This window comes from Penaeus vannamei, chromosome 14, assembly GCF_042767895.1.
Source record: "Penaeus vannamei isolate JL-2024 chromosome 14, ASM4276789v1, whole genome shotgun sequence".
In the NCBI taxonomy this organism is placed as follows: Eukaryota; Metazoa; Arthropoda; class Malacostraca; order Decapoda; family Penaeidae; genus Penaeus; species Penaeus vannamei.
In genome coordinates this window covers 5,034,052-5,054,412 of record NC_091562.1, presented here as the reverse complement: position 1 = coordinate 5,054,412, position 20,361 = coordinate 5,034,052, and the positions used below count along the sequence as shown (strand labels likewise).

The following is a 20,361-nucleotide window of genomic DNA, read 5'->3' as shown; positions in this document are numbered from 1 at the left end:
TGACTGTGTGCCAATCATGAACGGACTGGGAAGTCATGCTGTTCTATTTAGTTGTCTAAACCTTACCTCTCAAGGGGACCCTGAGGGGTGAACTGTTTCCCTCGCCAACATAATCCAGGCTAAACATGGCCAGTAATGAAGACTTTGTACCATTATTAGGAGCACTGAGGCATGTCCTTTTAGCAAATAGCCCCACTGATTTCAATTCTCGCAGTTCCCCGATGCGAGGTTCTCCTTTGACCACGACTCTAAACACTACTCCTGCTACCCCCTCCTCAATGCCTACTATCACCTCAGTCAAGTCCAATTCGTCCATTCAGGTCATTACTCAATCTCCAGAAAACATCCTCCTCTTCCAACTTCATCGACTCCATTTCTAACCCCAGAATCTTCTTCATCAACTCCCCCATCCTCCTTTATTGTTACTCTGCAGTCCTATTGTTCACCTCTCTGCAGTACTACCTCTCTCAACAGCGCTCCCTTTCCCACAGGGTCCCGTCCTACTACTACCTACACTTTTTCAATTATGATGAATAATCTGTTTCGCCCAGCCAAGTGGGACTGATTTTTCATGTTCTCAAAAGCCCATAGAAATATTTGCTGTTTCCATTCTCCCAACCTAATCTCCGTCATATCCTCTTTTCTCCTAGAGACTTTTCTTACACATCCTGTATCAATTACTGTTTATCCTTTTGTCTTTTCCTCACACTCCCTGCTTTACCTATCCATCAGAAAGCTTGCACAGTTATTCGTATCTTTCTTCACCGCTGGATCATAGTTATTTCAGTCCACTTGTCTTCCCACCCCATTGGCTTTGTTCCCTTTGATACTACTTTCACAACTCCTTTCCTCATAGTTGGTGATTTTTACTCACTCTTTGAAGTGATTCCACCACTACCTCCAGTGGCTGATCACTAGTCGTTTTCATGCCTTGACCTTTTTCTATGCTCCCCTTCTCTCCGTTTATACTTCGACTGGTCAGTTCTAGGCCCCACGATGGTGCTTTGATAGAGCTGACTATCATACTTTTACTTTAATTTCTGCTTTTTGTCTCCCTCCATCCTCCTTCTCGTCCATTTTAGATATACTACAAATGTTTCAAAGTTGCTGTCCAAAGAGCTACCTATACAGCCATTCCCCGAATCTCCCAACCATACACCTTCAAGTGTGTTCCGTGGCAGAACTCTGATTGTACCAAAGTGCTTTGTTTAAAAAGTTCAGCCTGGAACAGTTACCACTGCAAGCAAGGCACCCATAGTCAGCTATGAGTCCTTATCTCTTTTAAAAGAACATTCCCTTTCTTTGCCGCACAATCCGGAGCAGCCTAGCGTTGGACCCATAAACTGTCCGACAAACATTCCCTCATCCGGCCTACGTCCTCCATGTTCGAGATACTCTCAACTCTGATCTTCTCCAAGTCACTACTGATCTGAGTGACCAAATCAGCCAGGTCAATATTGGCTCTCATCTTTTTCCACACTTTTCTTCCATTGAGACCACCAGAGAACACACTCCCATCTCGTTCTTCCTGGATTCCGGCGTGCCTGAAGTACAACTGACCCCCTTGCTCATGTTGAGACGTATTGTATAATTATACAAAATTACAAGTATTAATGCTCATTTTGTCTCCAATCCCCCGGAATGAATAGTCCTTAAAAAAATGTCCTTGCAAAGTTCATGTCTTGCCAAACTTTTTTTATCATAAAGTGACTGAATTTTGAGAGCTCTGAATAAAGAAAACATTTAAATTGGAATAGGGTAGTTGTATTCCCTTCCTATGAAAACAACAGTAAAGTCTAGAAAAATACCCTGCAAAGTTAGTATTCCATTCCCCATACCAAACTTTTTTCACTTTTGTCACCCATTGAACTGGTAGTTCAGTGCTATTTGGATGGATTTTCAAAAAAAAAAGAAAAAAAAAATCATCCTTTTTTATATTCTACAAAGATATTTATGTTCATATTTTATCTGATGGACTGAGCTGTCATAACTGAATAAATCTTCGTAAAGTCTTACTCGGTGTAAACAATTCAAGAAAATGTTTCATATACTTCGAAATATAAAATTGGATTAATAGGTATGGGGGTGCACAATAAGCTTGTAAATCCTTGCCTGCATTAATATCAAGCTTTAATATCTTTACTCCGAACCCTCAGTCAAAGTTTATATTAATTTGACTGAATCCCAATTGATAATGCTTTCTATAGAATATAGGCTTTAAGGTGAAATAAGTATCATACCTCAACATTTCATTGAGATATTGGACTATATAAACCTTTTCATTGCTGTAATCTCAAAGACAATTTGTTGAACTTAAACTTGAAGCCTGTGAGAGATTTTCTTTCATAAGATGGATCTTGGGAAGTTTTCCTTCTAGTGTCACCTGCATATCTTCGTAAATGCAGCAATAGAAACTGTCCTTAAATATTGAATCCAACCTTCATTGCTATATATAAAATAATTGCGAGGGATTAAGAAAACATAAAAGAAACAGAAACCATCCTTTATTCATACATCTAATGACAACAGAACTTTATATTAAAAAATAAGCTGTGATTGGTACTGTTAAAATATAAAGACAAATTGAACAAAAACAAATTAAATAATCTTGCTGTCCCTCATCCAACCTGCACATAAACTATAGTGAAAAGAAAAAAAATCAAAACTTTGTTTCTTTTTAAATCAGTTGAATCCATACATATTAGTTAAAAGGTAGCTCAGAGATGAATGAAGTGCATAATATATATATTCTTATATGTATATATTGCCTAAAAATACGGATCTTTCAACAAAACACTGGATAACACTGGAAGTATCAGGGTGGGTTTAGGCTCCTACAGATTTTATTGTAGCTTTCTGCACCTTGTTGATCTTGTCACCCAAACTGATAGCCATTCCCTGAAAAAAACAAGAAAATTACATATTATACACAAAGGAGGAAGTGATGTTAATATGAATAAGTATTCTTAAATATGTCTTGATAATTAGATAAGTCAGACAAATCAAGATAATAGTAGAGACAGGCAGAATTACAGAAGCTCTAACCTGGCTCTTGGCACGAATTCTTATATGTCCAGTGACAGCAGCCTCGGGGTTGTCCAGGGGTTTCTCAATGGACAAGTTGGCCAGTGCATCCTCACCAAAGATGGAGCGTGCATAAAGATTAGCTGCCATGTAGTCACCAGCCCCTGTGAGGGCTTTCTCTGGTGTCAAGCACTTCATGTTAGTGGACTTGCACAAGTAGTCAAGATAAGCTTTAAGCTCGGTCATCTGAGTGTTGACTGTCACCTGTAAAGTAAAGTGTTCACCATTTTATGTATGATTCAGTTATGATATACTACTGGGTCAACAATATTTTTACAGTAAGAGCAATAGAAATCAGCGATTCCTAATATCCTATAACAATAAAATCAGTGATCGCAAAGCTTGATACATTTGTATCCTATACCTACAAACCTTCTAGAGCATACAGAGATATGTGCATAATTATCTATGTCTACATATATTCATCAAGGAAAATAATACCTCTTTGCAATATAAAAAAATGATGTCCTAAGGTCTGACAATGATTTGGATGCTCACAACCAAAGGGATGTGGGATAAAATGTTGGAAGGCTCATATGTAATGTGATCCAAAAAATACTTTTTTATAAAACATTCACCCCAAATTCAAATATAAATATTGCATACCTTGTTCTCCCATTCAAATTCAAGCCACATCTGCCGGAACTCAAGGTCTGTGCAGGTCGCAGGAACAATGTAGTCCATAATATCCACATGAATGTCATTCAAAATAACAACATTGCGATCACTTGTTGAACCCTTGACATCATATACTGCAAAATAGGAAAATAATTAAAATTCAGTTTATTATATCACAAGTTTACCATTTAAAAAAATATTTCCTCTAATTCCTTAGTTCTTATTGACAAAACTGAAAAAATAGTCAACTCCACGAGATAATTTCCAACTCACCAATATTTCCAAAGATGAATCCATTTTCAGTTGAGGCCACCTTAACATTGGCCTTGATGTTGCAGAAGTCATGTGGTGCCAGGACAATAGGCTGTGGCTTCTCTACTAGCTTAAGGTCCCCTAGGGTGGCCAGCTCCAAGGTGCAATTCTGGAGTGTGTCATTGGTCTGGTTGACGATGAGGACATCCAAGACGATGTCATACTGGTTGATATGGACGTAGGCCTCAGCATACACAGGGTCACTAAAGCCAGTGAGCTGTGTAACCTGTTGAGGAGGAGGTGGTTCTAATTTGAAGCATTTTACTCACAATACCAACAAAACAAGACAGCACAAACAGCAATTAATACATTCAATACTTACATAATACATCAGTCTCATGCAAAGACTCGCACACCGTCAGAAAATGAACAAATCCTTAGCCCTATTACCTTGCTTAATTTACTTGTGCTCAGGTCAATGCCTTCCTTCTTGCCTCCACTAACAGCCATAGACATTGATAGGTCAAACATGTCATCAGTTGAAGAGAGGTCACTGCCTTTGGTTAAGCGTGAGAAGGAGATGTGGTCATCTACATGTTCTACCACCTTGCTGGCCTTGCGATCACGTCTCTGGGCTTCCTCCTCCTCTGACTTGGCTGCCAGCATGTGGGACAGTGCACCACGACACTGTACTGTGAATACTGATGCCAGGCTGGGGGTGCGCTCAGACACAACCTGATTGAAAAGGAAATTGCTAAGTTCTAATAAAATGACCATAATATGATTTAAGTGTTTGACAAACATGTCTGTTTACCTTCATTCAATTAGCTTGATACTTGTAAATGTAAGTTAAAATCATTTAATGAAATTATAATTTTGCAATGAACAACTTTTCTTACCATATAATAGTACAATTTACTATGAACAAAAACAAAAATCATATGACAGCCAACAAAATTTTATCGATTTTACCTGTAGACAGAGCATCATCCGGTCATAGTCATCATCTGTCATGGCCTTCTGTGGCAGACCTGACTTTCCTAGGTGCACAATGGATGAAATCACAAGCATCACTTCAGCACAAAAGGCATTCTGCTTATTAACATCTGCCTCCAGTGAGATGTACCTGTGGTTTGAAATGGTTAAATATATATCAGTAATTGTTCTGTTTTATCTTTATCATAATAAGAGAAGAGGAAAAGCTAGTGTATTACTCAATTCATGGTAAAAATTTCCAAGATATTTGTGTTACTACTGGGGGATAATCTCCAACTACAAATGTCAAATATTGCCAAATCTTACCGGAAAGCAAGTTTAACAAGGGTATTAGCAATGACGGCACCAAGGTAGAAGTTTCCTTCCAGGAGGTACTTCCTAAGTGGAGGACGATCATCAGCTTTGAGGGAGGATCTGCAATGCAAAGTATTAATCCTATAAGACTTCTTTTTTTTTATATCTTACATGCTGCTCACTGCATAACTCAAATTTCCACGAAGGAAAAAATCAAAAGCAAAGGAAAACAAACTTACGTAGTTGTGGAGAAGGCCGACTGTGAGGCATAAGTACCGTCAGCTGTGACTTTCTGTTGCTGCTGTTGTTGGCCAGCCTTGTCCCCTGAGCCATCATCCTCGCCTGCTTCACCTGCTGCCTTGCGCATCTCATCCTCGACAATGGGTAGTTCTCCTAAACTCCCTCTTATGGCAGACACAACACCCAAAATCTCCCCTTTAAAAAAAAGGAAAGGAGTTAACCATGCATTTCAAAGTCCACAAATTACACCTTGAAAATATGATTCAAATTTCATCTTCAATATTGTGCTTTACCTATTATTGATTGTTTTTCAACTTTGGGAAGGCATTTCTGCATACCTGAGCTTGAGGCATATTCCCCAAGTATCCACAGTGCATGACACTGCACAGTCACAGATCTGATTGTTGCTAATGAACCAAGCAGACGATCTATGATCTGGGAGCGGAGACCCTACAGGAATAGAAAATATGTTGCAATCAATCTATGATATTTATTGTATTTTGCTCTCTTTAAGCATGTTATTACTCAAATGCATGAGACTTGCTCTCCTACACCTCTCCATAGATTAACATTTTCTGATTAAAGATCCATGTAATAAGTGAATTATCCATTCTGTGAGCTAATGTGCACTAACTCCCCCTAGGATAATCAAATCTACTTACCTCGAACCTCTGAATAGCCTCCCTTACAAAGACCAATACATCTGTTGCAGCAAGTTCATTGTTGTCTGATAGGAAGTCCATAAGGATTGGGATCACATTTGCAGCAACGTCTGGGAACTTCATACTGATTGTGTGTAGTGTGCGTACCAGCAGCTGACGATACCTTGTAGGGGATTAAATAAATTGTTTTAGTTTATCAACTGATTGCCCCTATGTATTCTCATCTTGCTGAATAAATCAAACTTCTGCAACCTTTTAACAGGTTTAGTCCTTACACTCGGCTAAAAAACACATCAGTATCCTTGCAAAATGTCTGCATAAATCTCCTTGTAATGATACTCACTTGCCCGTGTCCTCATGTTCAACAGTGTTGTGGGTCTTTCCAACTTCTTTCTTCAACACTTCTACCATTTCATTTACAGACCTCATTGTCACCAATTCGAGTGCTAGGAAAGAAAAAAAATACCGTGAGGAGGAGTACAAAAAACTCTACAAGTCATCATATGAACATTCCAACATGGCTCTACAAATCAACAACCATGTCTTCCGGAACTAAATCTGTCCATAAACACACTTACCTAAATTGAGGGTCTTCTTGCGAACTTCAAGATCAGGGGTGCTCAAGATTCTGAGTACATCCATGGCCAGTTCCTGCAAGATCTTTTCCTGCTGTGGAGAGTCCTTCAGTGCCACCAGACGATCCAGGACGATGAGCTTAACATTGTTGTCACTCTCTTTCACGATGAGCTCGATGTAACAATTAGCTGCAGCCTGGTAAGAAAAAGGGCACATTCAATGTCTTATTCACCATACCAAAGTCAACACTAAAAAACCTTGATGTTGTTATCATGTGCACTTAGGTCATGCTGGAAAATCGTCATATAAACACACCTTAATAGCTGTTGGGGCTGAAGATAGCGTAACAAGGGTGCCAGCAGCTTCGTAGCGGACAGCAGGGCTACTAGAATTTAGAAGATTGTAAATGCACCTGATGAATCTCGCTCTTTCCCCTGGATTGGCGTGACATACCTGCAAGGAAAATATGAACCATTACGATGACAGAAAAACTTACAAATAATAAAGTCAACCAATAACGTTCATGAATCAACGATAATGCCAATATTCTCAATAATTTCCAACAAATACCAATACTTGCCTTATAAATAAGTTCAACTATAACAAGTTGCAGAATGTCCCCAAAGGAGTTGACCTGATCAATGCATGTGGACAGGTATGTGAGAGCTCTCTCCTGATCGGCATGGATCAGCATCATGAAAGCATTACGCTTGCATGACATATCCTGTTCCCCTTCCAGGAAGTTTGAAATCAGTTCAGGTGCATCGGGGATCAAGAAATCAAAATTCCTGCAATGGAGAGAATGGTTAAAACAAACTACTAAATATAACTTTATTTGACATCCACACAAAATTGACTTATTTTTGATTGATTAACATCTCAAAATTTCTTATCCCATTGTAATAAATAAATTGCAAACTCAAATGGCAAGAAATCTGCTTCAATCTTAAAGACACTAACTTGTAAATAGTGAAGATGGCGAGGACTGCATTCCTCCGCACATAGGAGTGACGATGTTCCAAGCAAGAGCGGATGGTTGGCATCAGAGGCTCAAGCAATTCTGGCTCCTTCAGCTTGCACAGGAACCTCAGTGTGGAACCTCGAATGAACTCATTCGGGTGTGATAAATCCTGTGATGGTAAAAGTAACATGTGGAAAGGATATGTCAAGAGAATTATAAAAAGGCAAATCAACACTGGAAACATGTGAATATTTCAGTCAATTCCACATGATCAGCTAATATGTAATTTCCTCAACTCATTGCTTTACCTTCCTGTAGGCGTCACAGACAAGAATCATCTCCTGCAGAAGTTTACCATCAGGAGTGGTCTTGGGCACAATCTCCCAGAAGACAAGCAGCAGCTTCTTGATGGTGTGGTCTTCAAGGGGCATCACAAAGCGAATCACTGTCATCAGGATTCCTGGTAGACGTTCTCCGTTCAGGATAAGCTGGATCACTTTCTTCAGGGCACCCTGTTTACCGGGAATGTCTCCATTTTCTGTTGGTGTAAACATAAATATTTATTCACTACACTACAATTCATTATTTTTAAGGGGGAGGAGTATGAGAAATTATTTAAAAATTTCAGAATCAACATCAATCATACAAAACGCTAATTTATGTCTTACCAAGGTCCCGCTTCAGTGTCATTTCACATGGCTGCTCTGTGTCTGTGGGAGCCTGAATGAGGGTATAACATGGCTGCTCCAGAGTACCCATGTTGCTGGTATGGGTGAGCACTTCAGACCTGCTGGCATTAAAGAAGAAAAAAATTAGGAACTTTTCAAGCCATTTACCCCATTCTACTAAAGTCCTAAACTCAGAGACTTTGTACAAAATACAAAGATATAAGAAGCTGAACAGCAAATAAAAGTGAAATGCAGAACTATCAAATGTAAACATTAATCCATACAAACTTTTTGCATTTTAGATTTTGCATTTAAACACATTTATTATGACACGTATGTGTAAGTACTCATAACAATCTATTTCCTATCATTATATTACATTTTCCATTTTCAGCCTAGCAGCTAGGCTTAAAAGTTAAGAACCTTGTTCTCATGTTTCTTCACTTTCAACATCCTATGGTTTGTTTAATATGTTATAAAATACAACTCAAGAAGTGCCCAGTAGCATTTCATTATCATAAAAGCTAATACGGCAGAATTAATACAGAAACACATTTCTTGACTTTCAACAGTGTGTGTCTTTGTAAACAATGTATTCATTATCTGCAAGGTGTACTACCTCTTGGGACTGAATACAACTACTGCACAACACGCTGTTGAAACTGTGCGCTTTATAGCACTTCGAAGTGCAAGGTAGAGATAAGAGAAAACCTTCACACACACACACACACACACACACACACACACACACACACACACACACACACACACACACACACACACACACACACACACACATACATGACACACACACACATACATACATGACACACACACACACACATACATGACACACGACACACACACACACACGATACATACACACACATACATACATGACACACACACATACACACACACACACATATACATGACACACACACACATACATACATGACACACATGACACACACACACAAACGACACACACACACACACATACACACACACACAACAAATACACACACACACACACACACATACACACACACGTAGACACACACACGTAGACACACACACACACACACGTGACACACACACACACATGACACACACACACACATGACACACACACACATACATGACACACACACATATACATCACACACACACATACATCACACACACACACACACACACACATACATCACACACACACACACACACACATACATCACACACACACACACACACACATACAAGACACACACACACACACACACATACAAGACACACACACACACACACGACACACGATACATACACACACATGACACACGACACACACGACACGACACGACACGACACACACACACACACACATACATCACACACACACACACACACACACACACACATACATCACACACACACACACACACACACACATACAAGACACACATACATCACACACGACACACGATACATACACACACATGACACACGACACACACGACACACACACACACACACACGAGTAGAAAAGAATGGTTAACAGTAGCATGAAGGAGAAAACCATAGGGAAATGAGTAAAACAGATTGCTTAAATATAATAACAGAAATATCAAAGCAGGAAAAATACAAAGCTAGAAAAACATCAGCAACAGCAAGTGCATTTGTTTGTATTTGTATATTGTCTTTCTATACAAAATAATAATTCATTGCTTTTATTTCAAACCTCTGAGTAAAGATTTCTTATTACTCATATCGTTTAGTACTATTTCATGTTTGCTACTTAACATCGGCTTATCTACATGGCATGACGTTTTTCCTGACAGTTAACCTTTTCCAGGGACATTGGTAAATCCTGTGATGGCCCAGTGTTCTGCTTGACATTTCTGTGAAACATTACCACAGTGGAAGACCTTGAACCTTGTGAGAAATAACTGTGCTTATAGCCTTCCTAACTCTCTATTTCTTCTGCTCTATACGATGGCGGTGTCCATCTACTACTATCTACTCGTGTCAGTGTCCGTGGTCTCTACCATGAATGGCTTTCCGACAAATACTCTGTGGCATTACATAAATAAATTCAAAATACAGATGCTAAAATACTGAACACTGACCATTACAGACTGACACACAAGTATTGGTAAATCCAGTGTTTTGCTGCCCTCAAAGAAATGCATAAGAGACTTTCATAGAAGTTTAGGAAGCTGAGGCTAGAGAATGTTTTAATAAAGGTCCATAAATCCACTGGAATTCTAATAAAGCGTGTATTTCTTGAACAAATAATGTAATGTATATACATATACATAATAAATGTCTTGCAGCGAATTGCATTCCCCAAATACAAATCTACACATTGTAGAATTAACGTTGTACATGTATTATAGACTAATAAACAACTCGTCACCTGGTCTGTACCATCAAAATGACATTTTCCATTTACAGCCGAAAATATATGAGGCGTCAAAGCCGAAAATAATAGTAAAAAGATGTTCACATTCCGCCACCTCATCATTCACCATTCGCTCCTGTCACCACTTTCCTTATTCTCCTTTTCAAAATGTGTTTTTCGAATTAACATCTACCCGAATTGCGAATCTAAGTATTCAGTGTCACTCTAACTTACCCAGAAAACTCCTCAGAGGGTAATGAAGGACAAAAGAACCTTAAATTGACAGGTGAGGAAGGCAGCCTCCTCCTCCGGCGACCTCAAACGTCAACAACACAAGTGCATTTGTGAAGTTCTTTGGCAGAAGAGAAAGGGATTAAAAAAAATTAAATCACTCACTTCATATTCATCAAAACATTTCTGTATTGGATATAAATATGTGTGCATTTTTAATTTTTGTTAAGAGTTTCTGAAAATAATTTTGCTATTATATGATATTATGTCAAGATATTTCGGAAATTTACTCTATCAGACGTGGCACACTGTCATCACATGAAACTTGTCTGTTATTATCTTGTCATGTAATCCGACAAATTGTGAAATTATGTATGTAAATTTCTAGGAAAAATGGAAGATATGTGAAAATTAACCAATTAATTCAAACGTTGAACCTGCAGAAACAAAATATCATAGTAAACATGTAACTTTGGTTTCTCCTTTGAGTAAGAAAAAGCGGTAGATTTAACTGTATTACAAACTTTTCTTTCAATTAATGCTGTTAGAATTAACAACTTAAACAGCGATGGACATAATTCAAATGCAATATCTACATGAATCACTTTCTGAATTTGTTTTTTAACATGAATTGATATGTCTTTATCGACTGGGTTTATAAAATGTATATGATAATGTGCTATTCGTTCAGATAATTTTAGCAAAATATATAGCATTACCTATTGCTATATATATTATCACAAAGTTTTGAGTTCTCTGTACCTATACTGATATCTATTAATAACAGGCATCAATAGATCTTATTCCTGTCTACGACTGGTGTGAAGAAAATTACTACAATGATGTAACATTATTATTAATAGTAGTAATACTTTAAACAATTAAAACAATAAGGATAACAATAAAATCATTAACAAAACAAAAAAATAGTAATGAAGATTATAATAAACACAACGATAATAACAATAATGATGATAATAATAAAAAAATAACAACAACAACAACAACAACAACAATAATAATAATAATGATGATAATAATAATAATGATAATGATAATAATTATAATAATAATAATAATAATAATAATAATAATAATAATAATAATAATAATAATAATAATAATAATAATAATAATAATAATAATAATAATAATAATAATAATAATAATAATAATAATTATAATGATAATAATAATGATGATGATGATGATAATAATAATAATAATAATAATAATAATAATAATAATAATAATAATAATAATGATAATGATGATAACAGTGATAATAATAATAATAACAAAATAATAATGATAATAATAATAGAATGATAATTGCAATAATAATGATAAAGATTATAATGATATTAATGATAATAACAATAATATTAGTAATTGTAGTAGTGATAATAATAATGATAATAATAATAATGGTAACAATAAGGATAATATTAAAAACTACTAGTGATAATAACAATGATAAAGATAATAATAATAATGAAAATTATAATAATAGTTATGATAATGATAATAATAATGATAATAATAACAATAATGATAATGATAACAATAATAATAATGATATTGATAGTAATAATTATAATAATGATAATAGTAGGAGTAGTAGTAGCAGTAGTAGAAATACTAATACTACTAATAGTTATGACAATAACAATACGAATACTAAAACTACTACTACTACTACAACTATTACTACTACTACTACTATTATTATCATTATTATTATTATCATCATCTACTAATGATAGTGAAAAAGATAATAAGAACAATAATGATAATAATGATGAGTAATAAATGATATGAAAAGATATGAATGATGAATTATATGAAAAGTAGAGATGATATAAATATTGTGAGTAATATGAAGGATATATGTAACATGAATAATGTGCATAGTAATAAAAATGATGATAAAATATATTAATGATAACAATAATGTATTAAGTCGTATCCCCCAAATCAGCTGCTTGATGTAAACAAACCTCTTACCCAAACAAACGAGTCGCACATAGCTGAAGGTATTTTATTATCGCCTCTTATTGTTGAATAGTCTTAACAGTAGATTGATAGTCATGCGTGTTGAGTGTAGTATATGGCAACTGAAAGATGCAGAATGTTTACGCTTTCATTCATATTTTTTGGGTTTGTCGTCAGGGAGAGTGATCGTGTAGACCTACTATTTATTCTTGTGACGCAAAATTAGTTTGTAGGATGTTTGTAAGCAGGTAGGCTTCTGATGCCATTAACCAAGAGACTGACTATCATGTCAAAGGATATCGAGCTTACTCTTCTTGAGTTGAGGTGATTTCGTAAATTACTCGTGTTGTGAGAAGGTGGCAGATTAAAACGAGGTGATGTGCAATTTCTGAATGCCATACTAGTTTTCATTATAAATTTTTGGTTACCTCTTTCTGTTTTTGATTAATTAAAGTAAGAAAACGGTGCATTAATGAAATGTTATCATTGCAGGAATATAGTTTGTATAGTGATGGTTAGTATTATACAGTATTACTTTATTTTATTGATATGGATAAAGAATGTAACTTTGTTACCATTTTATTGAGTGTTAATGGATAGAATGTAGGAATATTCACATAAATATTGAAGAAAATCTTATCCTAACTATAATATATTACTGTTTCCAGGAATATAACTAGAACAATTAACAATGCTGTTACTGCAACACCATAAAGCAGCCCGAAGGATCATAAGCAGCTCAGTGCGTTTAGTGTCCACTGGCTCTCGAGAATCAAAGTATGCTGCACATCAACTTAAAAAAGGTGATGGTGATGATATTTTTAAATATTTTGTTCTTTAGGACTTAAAACATGGTATGTTTTATATAAACTTCAGAACAAGCTCAGATTGTAGTGATATAAGACTTAAGTTGTGGAGACAGTATGTTGAAGTTGACCATTTGATATTGGCTGATGTATCTTCAGATTTAGATTTGGTTTACTTTGGTATACTGCTCTTACAAATGGTTATCTACATCGTACTTCTCTGATGTAATAGTTATTATATTTCTTCAATTTTTAGATCAACAGAATGCTGCATCAAACCAAGAAGAATTGAAAACAAGATTGCGCATCCAGTTTTCTCGTGCCAGACTTGGATATTTTACACAGACACCACCTCACCAAGAAAACCTGTTCACCAACAATGCATTTCTCACTTCATACCTCACCAGAGTTCTTCCAAATGAGGTAAGGCATCTCTGTCTGTCTCTCTCTCTGTTCTCTCTCTGTTCTCTCTCTCTCTCTCTCTCTCTCTCACTCTCTCTCTCACTCTCTCTCTCACTCTCTCTCTCACTCTCTCTCTCTCTCTCTCTCACTCTCTCTCTCTCACTCTCTCTCTCTCTCTCTCTCTCGCTCTCTCTCTCTCTCTCTCTCTCTCTCTCTCTCTCTCTCTCTCTCTCTCTCTCTCTCTCTCTCTCTCTCTCTCTCTCTCTCTCTTTCTTTCTCTCTCTCTCTCTCTCTCTGTTCCCCCCCCCCCCTCCCTCTCTTTTTTCATCTGTCTGTGTCTGTCTGTCATATACATGTACAGGTTAGGGGGATGGTAAAGAAACAATTAATTAAGCATGCTTATCACAGTGCCTAATTCCTTTCTTTTTCCTCAAAAATCTATAAGCAAAACTTTTGCTCCAGGTACGAGCTGAAATATGGGAAGACTTAGAGCGTTTTGGTAAGAGGGCTGTGACAGAGATTTATCCTCTGGGGAGAGAATGCGAGCGTAATCAGCCTTTTGTTCGTACTTTTAATGCCTGGGGCAACAGAGTAGATGATTTAGGTAAGTTATCATCTCTTTTGTCATTCATTCGAGTGACTTGTGACTGACTTTGGTAGCCTTTTATGTTTTTGTTATACTCTTTTTTGTGTTTTCTTTCATTGAGTTCCTTTGTTGTTTTGAATTTATTATAGAATAAAGTCAGAGCAGAGTTTTTACACTCAGCTTCAGAAAGGAGTCTGATTGCAGTATTCAGTGAATTTCATAAATTCTGTCTTGGTTTTACAAAGGTATGATGGTGTTGTACTTTGGACATTTTTATTATTTTCTTAATTTTTATTTTTTTTTAGTTTTCAGCTTCTGAAAAAGTGAAACAGTCAATTACAGCTTCATTCTATTGCTGTTTCAGTGACTTGCCAGGCATGGAAAGACCTCAAGAAGATTTCAGCTGAAGAGGGTCTTATTGCGACTGCCTATGAAGGGAAATTTGCCGAGTATGACCGCCTCTATCAGATGATCAAGCTGTATCTCTTTGCTCCTGTATCAGGACTCTACTCCTGCCCTCTTGCCATGACAGATGGAGCTGCAAAAACTGCTAAAGTGAGTTTTATTAGGAACATCAAGTCTACTAGAAAATTGCTTTTGGCACACGAAAGTTCTCTTCCAGCATATATGCAGCTGTAAAGTAAACCAGATGTTGGCTTCTTTCATGTTTAGATGATACATTAGACTTGCAATATATTCATGTATGATGGATGTTAATATGCCTCCTCTGATGTTTGCAGTATGTGCCAAAATATATATCTATTTACTTTTTGTATGCGACTGTTTGTAATTGTCAGTTTTTAATTTGCAGCATTAGAGATGTAACTCAATGCCAACTTTTTTGTTTTCCATTTGTATTATAACTGTAATAGGGATGAAAATCTATAATGTCTGGTTGAACTCTAGTGCTCCAAAATAGACAATTTTACACTTGTTTGTGTTGCTTTTACTCAGATTTTGTAAGTACATCAAGTAGTCAGAATACAACATAAGATGGGAAAGACATGCATGAGCTTTATTTAAATGAAATTCTTTCTTAATGCAGACAACTGGCTCTCCTCACATGAAGAAGGCTTACCAGCATTTAACCTCACGTGACCCAAACAAGTTTTGGACCTCGGGTCAGTGGATGACTGAAAAAAGAGGTAAGGGATGTATATATGTATATATTGTTGTTTATCCATTTTTTCTTGATAATATTTATGCAAAGTTGTTTATGCTACAGATATGTGAGAACATTACATCATGATAATGATGACTTAGTCAAGATATTCTTGTCTGATTATTTCTCTATTTGACTTAGCCAAAGATTTCATTAAGTGAGAATCTTATAATTGATTAAAAAATGTATGATATTTGAAAATTTTTCCATATATGAAATGTTATGTAGAAGTTGCAGTTGATATATATCACTCTTTATGGGTGTGGGCAATATACATAATGAAAATGATACACAGGTGGCTCAGATGTAAGTGGATCAACGGAAACAGTCGCGGTAGAGGAAGCCAATGGATCACATCAGCTCTTCGGCTACAAGTGGTTCAGCTCAGCCACAGACTCTGACATGACCCTGACCCTTGCCAACATCATTTCAGAAGAGGAACCTGAGCCTGTAAGATGCTTGTGGGACCTTAACAATGTTAGGAGCTGGCTTATGATGGTTAGCGTGATGAAATGATTAACTGGTTAGATGGGGTGTAAGTTTTATGTCTGGTAGATTATATGCGATGGTATTATTACCATCACATCACACAGATCTAAGGGGCTTAGTTACTGCTAGCATTTGATGATTTCCATAATGGGATTGTGAAACAGCAAGATGAGTATATTCATGAGGTTTGGGTGATTGTGTGTGAATTATTAGTGTAATAAAATGATGAACTAGTAAGATACAATGAGCTCTTTATGAGGTGGTCTAAGTGTTACTGTGTGATTATTACTTTACAGTAATCATTGATAGCTTCATCTTTACTTTAGCTGAAATTTAACTGCTTTGGTGGGTTACTAAGTACTTGATATATATTTTGAATCTATTCCTTAACTGCAAAATTTCTGATACAGTTTGATTAATTACATCTGTTATTTTTTCTACCAGAAACCACGGGGACTTACTATGTTTTACATGGAAACAAGGAAGGATGATGGTTCATTAAATAACATTGAGATTGTAAAACTGAAAGATAAGCTAGGTAAGTCTTAAGATTTTGAGGTGTAAATACAAAATTAACTTTATTGTTTCTATGGGTCTGTTTTGTTTTGTTTTGGTTTTATTGCACTTCTAGGCTGAAATATTGAGAGGTCATAAATTAAATTGCTTTATATGATAGAAAGCTAATGGTGAAAAGCATTATTTATCAGCAGTAGTATCCCCTTTGGAATTCTAAAATAATGCTGCTTCTGTTATCTTTTTTGACTGATATAACTAGTCATGAAAGCAAACTATCAATATTGCCATCGCATCTAATTCTCAAAGATGATAATAGTGATAGTAGCATTTTTATTTTCCTCCATCTCTTTCTTCAGGTACTCGACAGCTGCCAACAGCTGAGCTTTTGCTTGATGGCTCTGTGGCCTATCAGGTTTCAGAAGAAGGTCGTGGTATTGCTTCCATTGCCAATATGCTGACCATTACACGCCTTCATAATGCAATATCCGCCTGTGCAGCCATGAGGAGGCAAGTTATGAAAATGACTTGTATGGATCTATTTCATCATTAATTGATAAAAATATATTGACAACAGTTTGACTTTGTATATAGAGAATGTGAAAGAAAATGTATTCAGAGATGGATAACTTATTGCTGCTTTAGAATGCAAGTATGGCAAACTCATTCACAAAAGAATATACTACCACCTATTTAGAAATCAGAAGTGGCCAGAAGGTAATGTTGATGAATTTGAGGTTAAGACTTGCGACTGAGATGTCTTTAAGCAGTGGTTTTGTATTTGAAAAAATTATCATAAACTTTAGTAAGAAGCTGTGTTTTGGCTTTTTTGGAAATAGTTCTTGAAACAGTATTGTTGGAAATGAAAGGAATCGACAAAAGACTACTTTATAGTTTTTCCACAGGATATATATATTTTTTAAATAAACAGCAATAGTTACATTGAGAGAACTGTAAACATGACTCCTTTTTCACACAGGGTTCTCCAGCTGGCTCGAGATTACAGTCAGCGGCGTTCAGCTTTTGGAAAGGTGGTCGAGTCTCACTCTTTGCACCAGCTAACAGCATCAAGGATGGATGTCATTACAAGGGGCTGTGAAATCCTTACCTATGAGGTTGCAAGGTAAGCTCTTTTTCTGAAGATGATATAATAGAAAATGTTCCTTATTGATTTTCTTCTCTTGCTTGAGAGATATGACCATATCAAAAGAAGCGCAGGTAATATACATCTACTTCTGTGATGCAAAAAAGAAAATAAGATTTAGGATTCATGAAAGTTTTCAGATTTTACTCTTGTTGCTAACAGTTCTAGAATAGCATTGTCAAGATTCTTTTAAAACGATGATAAAGGTAATATGTGCTGAGGTTAGGAAAATGACTTCTACTGACTAACCAGTAGAGCACAGATATGGTTCCATGTGTTTAATTACTTTGTCATTATTCAGAATTCTTGGAAGAGAGGAAGCAGGTGTAGCATCAAAGGAAGACAGCTTAGTGCTCCGCCTCATGACGCCCATCATGAAGCTCTTCACTGCGAAAATGGCCATGAGCGTGGTGTCAGAGGGGCTTGAGTGCTTTGGGGGCCAGGGCTACATTGAGGATACTGGGCTCCCTGTCCATCTACGGGATGCTCAGGTTAGTAGGTTGTGCATAGCAGACCATGAAGGGAGGATCGCTGTCTGTAGGAATATATATTTATATAAAGTATATGTATATAAAGTATATATGTATGTATGTATATATATATATATATATATATATATATATATATATATATATATGTATATATATATATATATACATGCATATTTTACAATTGACAGTTTGTAATCTTCACTTTCACTTTCAAATACAGGTGAAAAATATATGTCTACAGACAATGAAAAGATGGGAACAGAATAAACCTGAAATATTCTGTATAATTTTGGACAGGTTTTACCAATATGGGAAGGAACGACAAACATCATGTCCCTTGACTTTCTCCGAGCAGTAGTGAAAACAGAGGGTCAGGCTCTCACTGCTTTGTATAAGGATGTTAAAGGTATGGAGAAATGGCCTGATGGAACATATTTTTTGAAGTACGTTTGTTATTTTGCTCTAAAAGATAAGTATCCTTTTACGGTGTATTATGCATAATACAATGTGATGAAATTTACTTCTATTGGTATGTGATATTGTAATGAAAATCAAATATGGAGCAAGGAGATGCAATTGCAATGCACTCAGAAGTTTCCTTAACCCACAAAATGGGATGGCAAGAGTGCATGCCATGTCCACTGGGTCTTTTTGCTTATAGATTATGTGTACACATAGATGGCTGCACAGGTGCTTAATCACTAAAGATTCAGTTATTAGTCCTACCTATCTCACCTATTTTCTCTTTACCTTGATGTTCAGAAAGATTCTTCTTATTATTCATTGGTGTTAATATTCTTAATAATATTATTATAATCACAATGTTAACAACAATAGTAACATTGATATTAATAGCACAAAAAACTAAAAACCTCAAGGAAAAGGTTAATCAGCAGAACACATGTAGGCTTACTAATTGGCTCTTTGGTGGCTGAACAATCATGGAGCCATTGTTGCACAAATAAAAATCACAAAAGAAAATGACAGTCGACAATATGATACCATGGCTTTAAAGAGGATCTGTAATTTGATTTTTTCTAATAATAAAATCAGTTGCTAACTTCAACTACTGTTGCTTCTCCATCTCTCTTGATTAACCCCTCAGATGTAACATTATCTACACTTTTCTTTTGATATCGTCAGGTCGTGTGGAAGAGGTCAAGGGAGGCCAGAATAGAGCACTAGAGGACTCCTGTGACAAGGTTACTCAAGCAATAGAGCAATTAGTCAACTTTCTCCAGAGGTGTCCAGAGCTGGTGCAGCCTGCAGCCCGAGATGTTGCAACATCAATTGCACACATCTACATAGGTGAGTTCCTTTTGGGGGAAGATTTATGCAGTATTTAAGATTGCATATAGATACTTTGACATCATTATGTAATATGACATTGTCAGGAAAATCTGTGTTGAGATGTTGCTTCTACAGTTTTAATTATTGGTTTGTTTATTTTGTCTTTCTGGTATGAAGAGTGTGTGGGTATCATGTAGTGACATATGAGAAAACAAGATAGATTAATAAACAATAATAAATGCCAAAACAGTGAACAATCATAGACTGCTAAATATAAACAGAAATAAGTATTAAAAGCTTAAATCATCTGAAACATATGGAGTGAGTAAAAGATAGTTATCACATCACTGACACTTTTGCTCTCCCCTCTTATCTTCAGGGAGTCTCCTCCTCGAGCATGCAGCTTGGGACGAGGGCAGTATAAGTGAGGAGGTGGCAAAGAGATGGTGTGCACAACCCCTGTTCTGCATCACTCCTGCAGAATACACTGCTGACAACCA

At 36.2% G+C, this 20,361-nt stretch overlaps 2 protein-coding genes across 3 annotated transcripts in view; one reads left to right on the top strand and one right to left on the bottom strand.

Annotated features, from left to right (window-relative positions):
* Nucleotides 1-2,488: 2,488 nt before the first annotated feature.
* betaCOP (coatomer subunit beta) lies at nt 2,489-11,121 on the bottom strand. Of its 2 annotated transcripts, none has more exons than XM_027363458.2 (18): nt 10,987-11,121; nt 8,352-8,470; nt 7,992-8,221; nt 7,683-7,852; nt 7,303-7,510; nt 7,038-7,175; nt 6,725-6,917; nt 6,490-6,592; nt 6,147-6,309; nt 5,823-5,934; nt 5,484-5,679; nt 5,257-5,364; nt 4,927-5,080; nt 4,405-4,689; nt 3,976-4,240; nt 3,691-3,836; nt 3,046-3,288; nt 2,489-2,898 (listed from the first exon to the last, which is right to left on the bottom strand). In XM_027363458.2, exons 2-18 carry the CDS (start codon nt 8,440-8,442, stop codon nt 2,827-2,829), a joined length of 2,877 nt encoding a protein of 958 aa, XP_027219259.2. In that variant the 5' UTR covers nt 8,443-8,470; nt 10,987-11,121; the 3' UTR covers nt 2,489-2,826. The 2 variants fall into 2 exon arrangements, with proteins under 2 accessions (XP_027219259.2, XP_027219258.2); XM_027363457.2 differs by having other exon boundaries at nt 8,352-8,473; nt 10,987-11,105.
* A 1,827-nt stretch (nt 11,122-12,948) lies between these two features.
* LOC113811672 (acyl-CoA dehydrogenase family member 11) overlaps nt 12,949-20,361 on the top strand; it is an 8,457-nt gene continuing 1,044 nt past the window's right edge. The window contains exons 1-14 of the mRNA XM_027363459.2: nt 12,949-13,019; nt 13,647-13,781; nt 14,041-14,207; nt 14,649-14,790; nt 15,137-15,327; nt 15,818-15,917; nt 16,230-16,384; nt 16,868-16,961; nt 17,296-17,446; nt 17,916-18,059; nt 18,382-18,571; nt 18,869-18,977; nt 19,715-19,879; nt 20,241-20,361. The exon at nt 20,241-20,361 is cut by the window's right edge and continues 1,044 nt beyond it. Coding sequence (XP_027219260.2) covers nt 13,670-13,781; nt 14,041-14,207; nt 14,649-14,790; nt 15,137-15,327; nt 15,818-15,917; nt 16,230-16,384; nt 16,868-16,961; nt 17,296-17,446; nt 17,916-18,059; nt 18,382-18,571; nt 18,869-18,977; nt 19,715-19,879; nt 20,241-20,361 — 1,841 coding nt within the window. The 5' untranslated portion in view covers nt 12,949-13,019; nt 13,647-13,669. The remainder of the gene's footprint in view (nt 13,020-13,646; nt 13,782-14,040; nt 14,208-14,648; nt 14,791-15,136; nt 15,328-15,817; nt 15,918-16,229; nt 16,385-16,867; nt 16,962-17,295; nt 17,447-17,915; nt 18,060-18,381; nt 18,572-18,868; nt 18,978-19,714; nt 19,880-20,240) is intronic.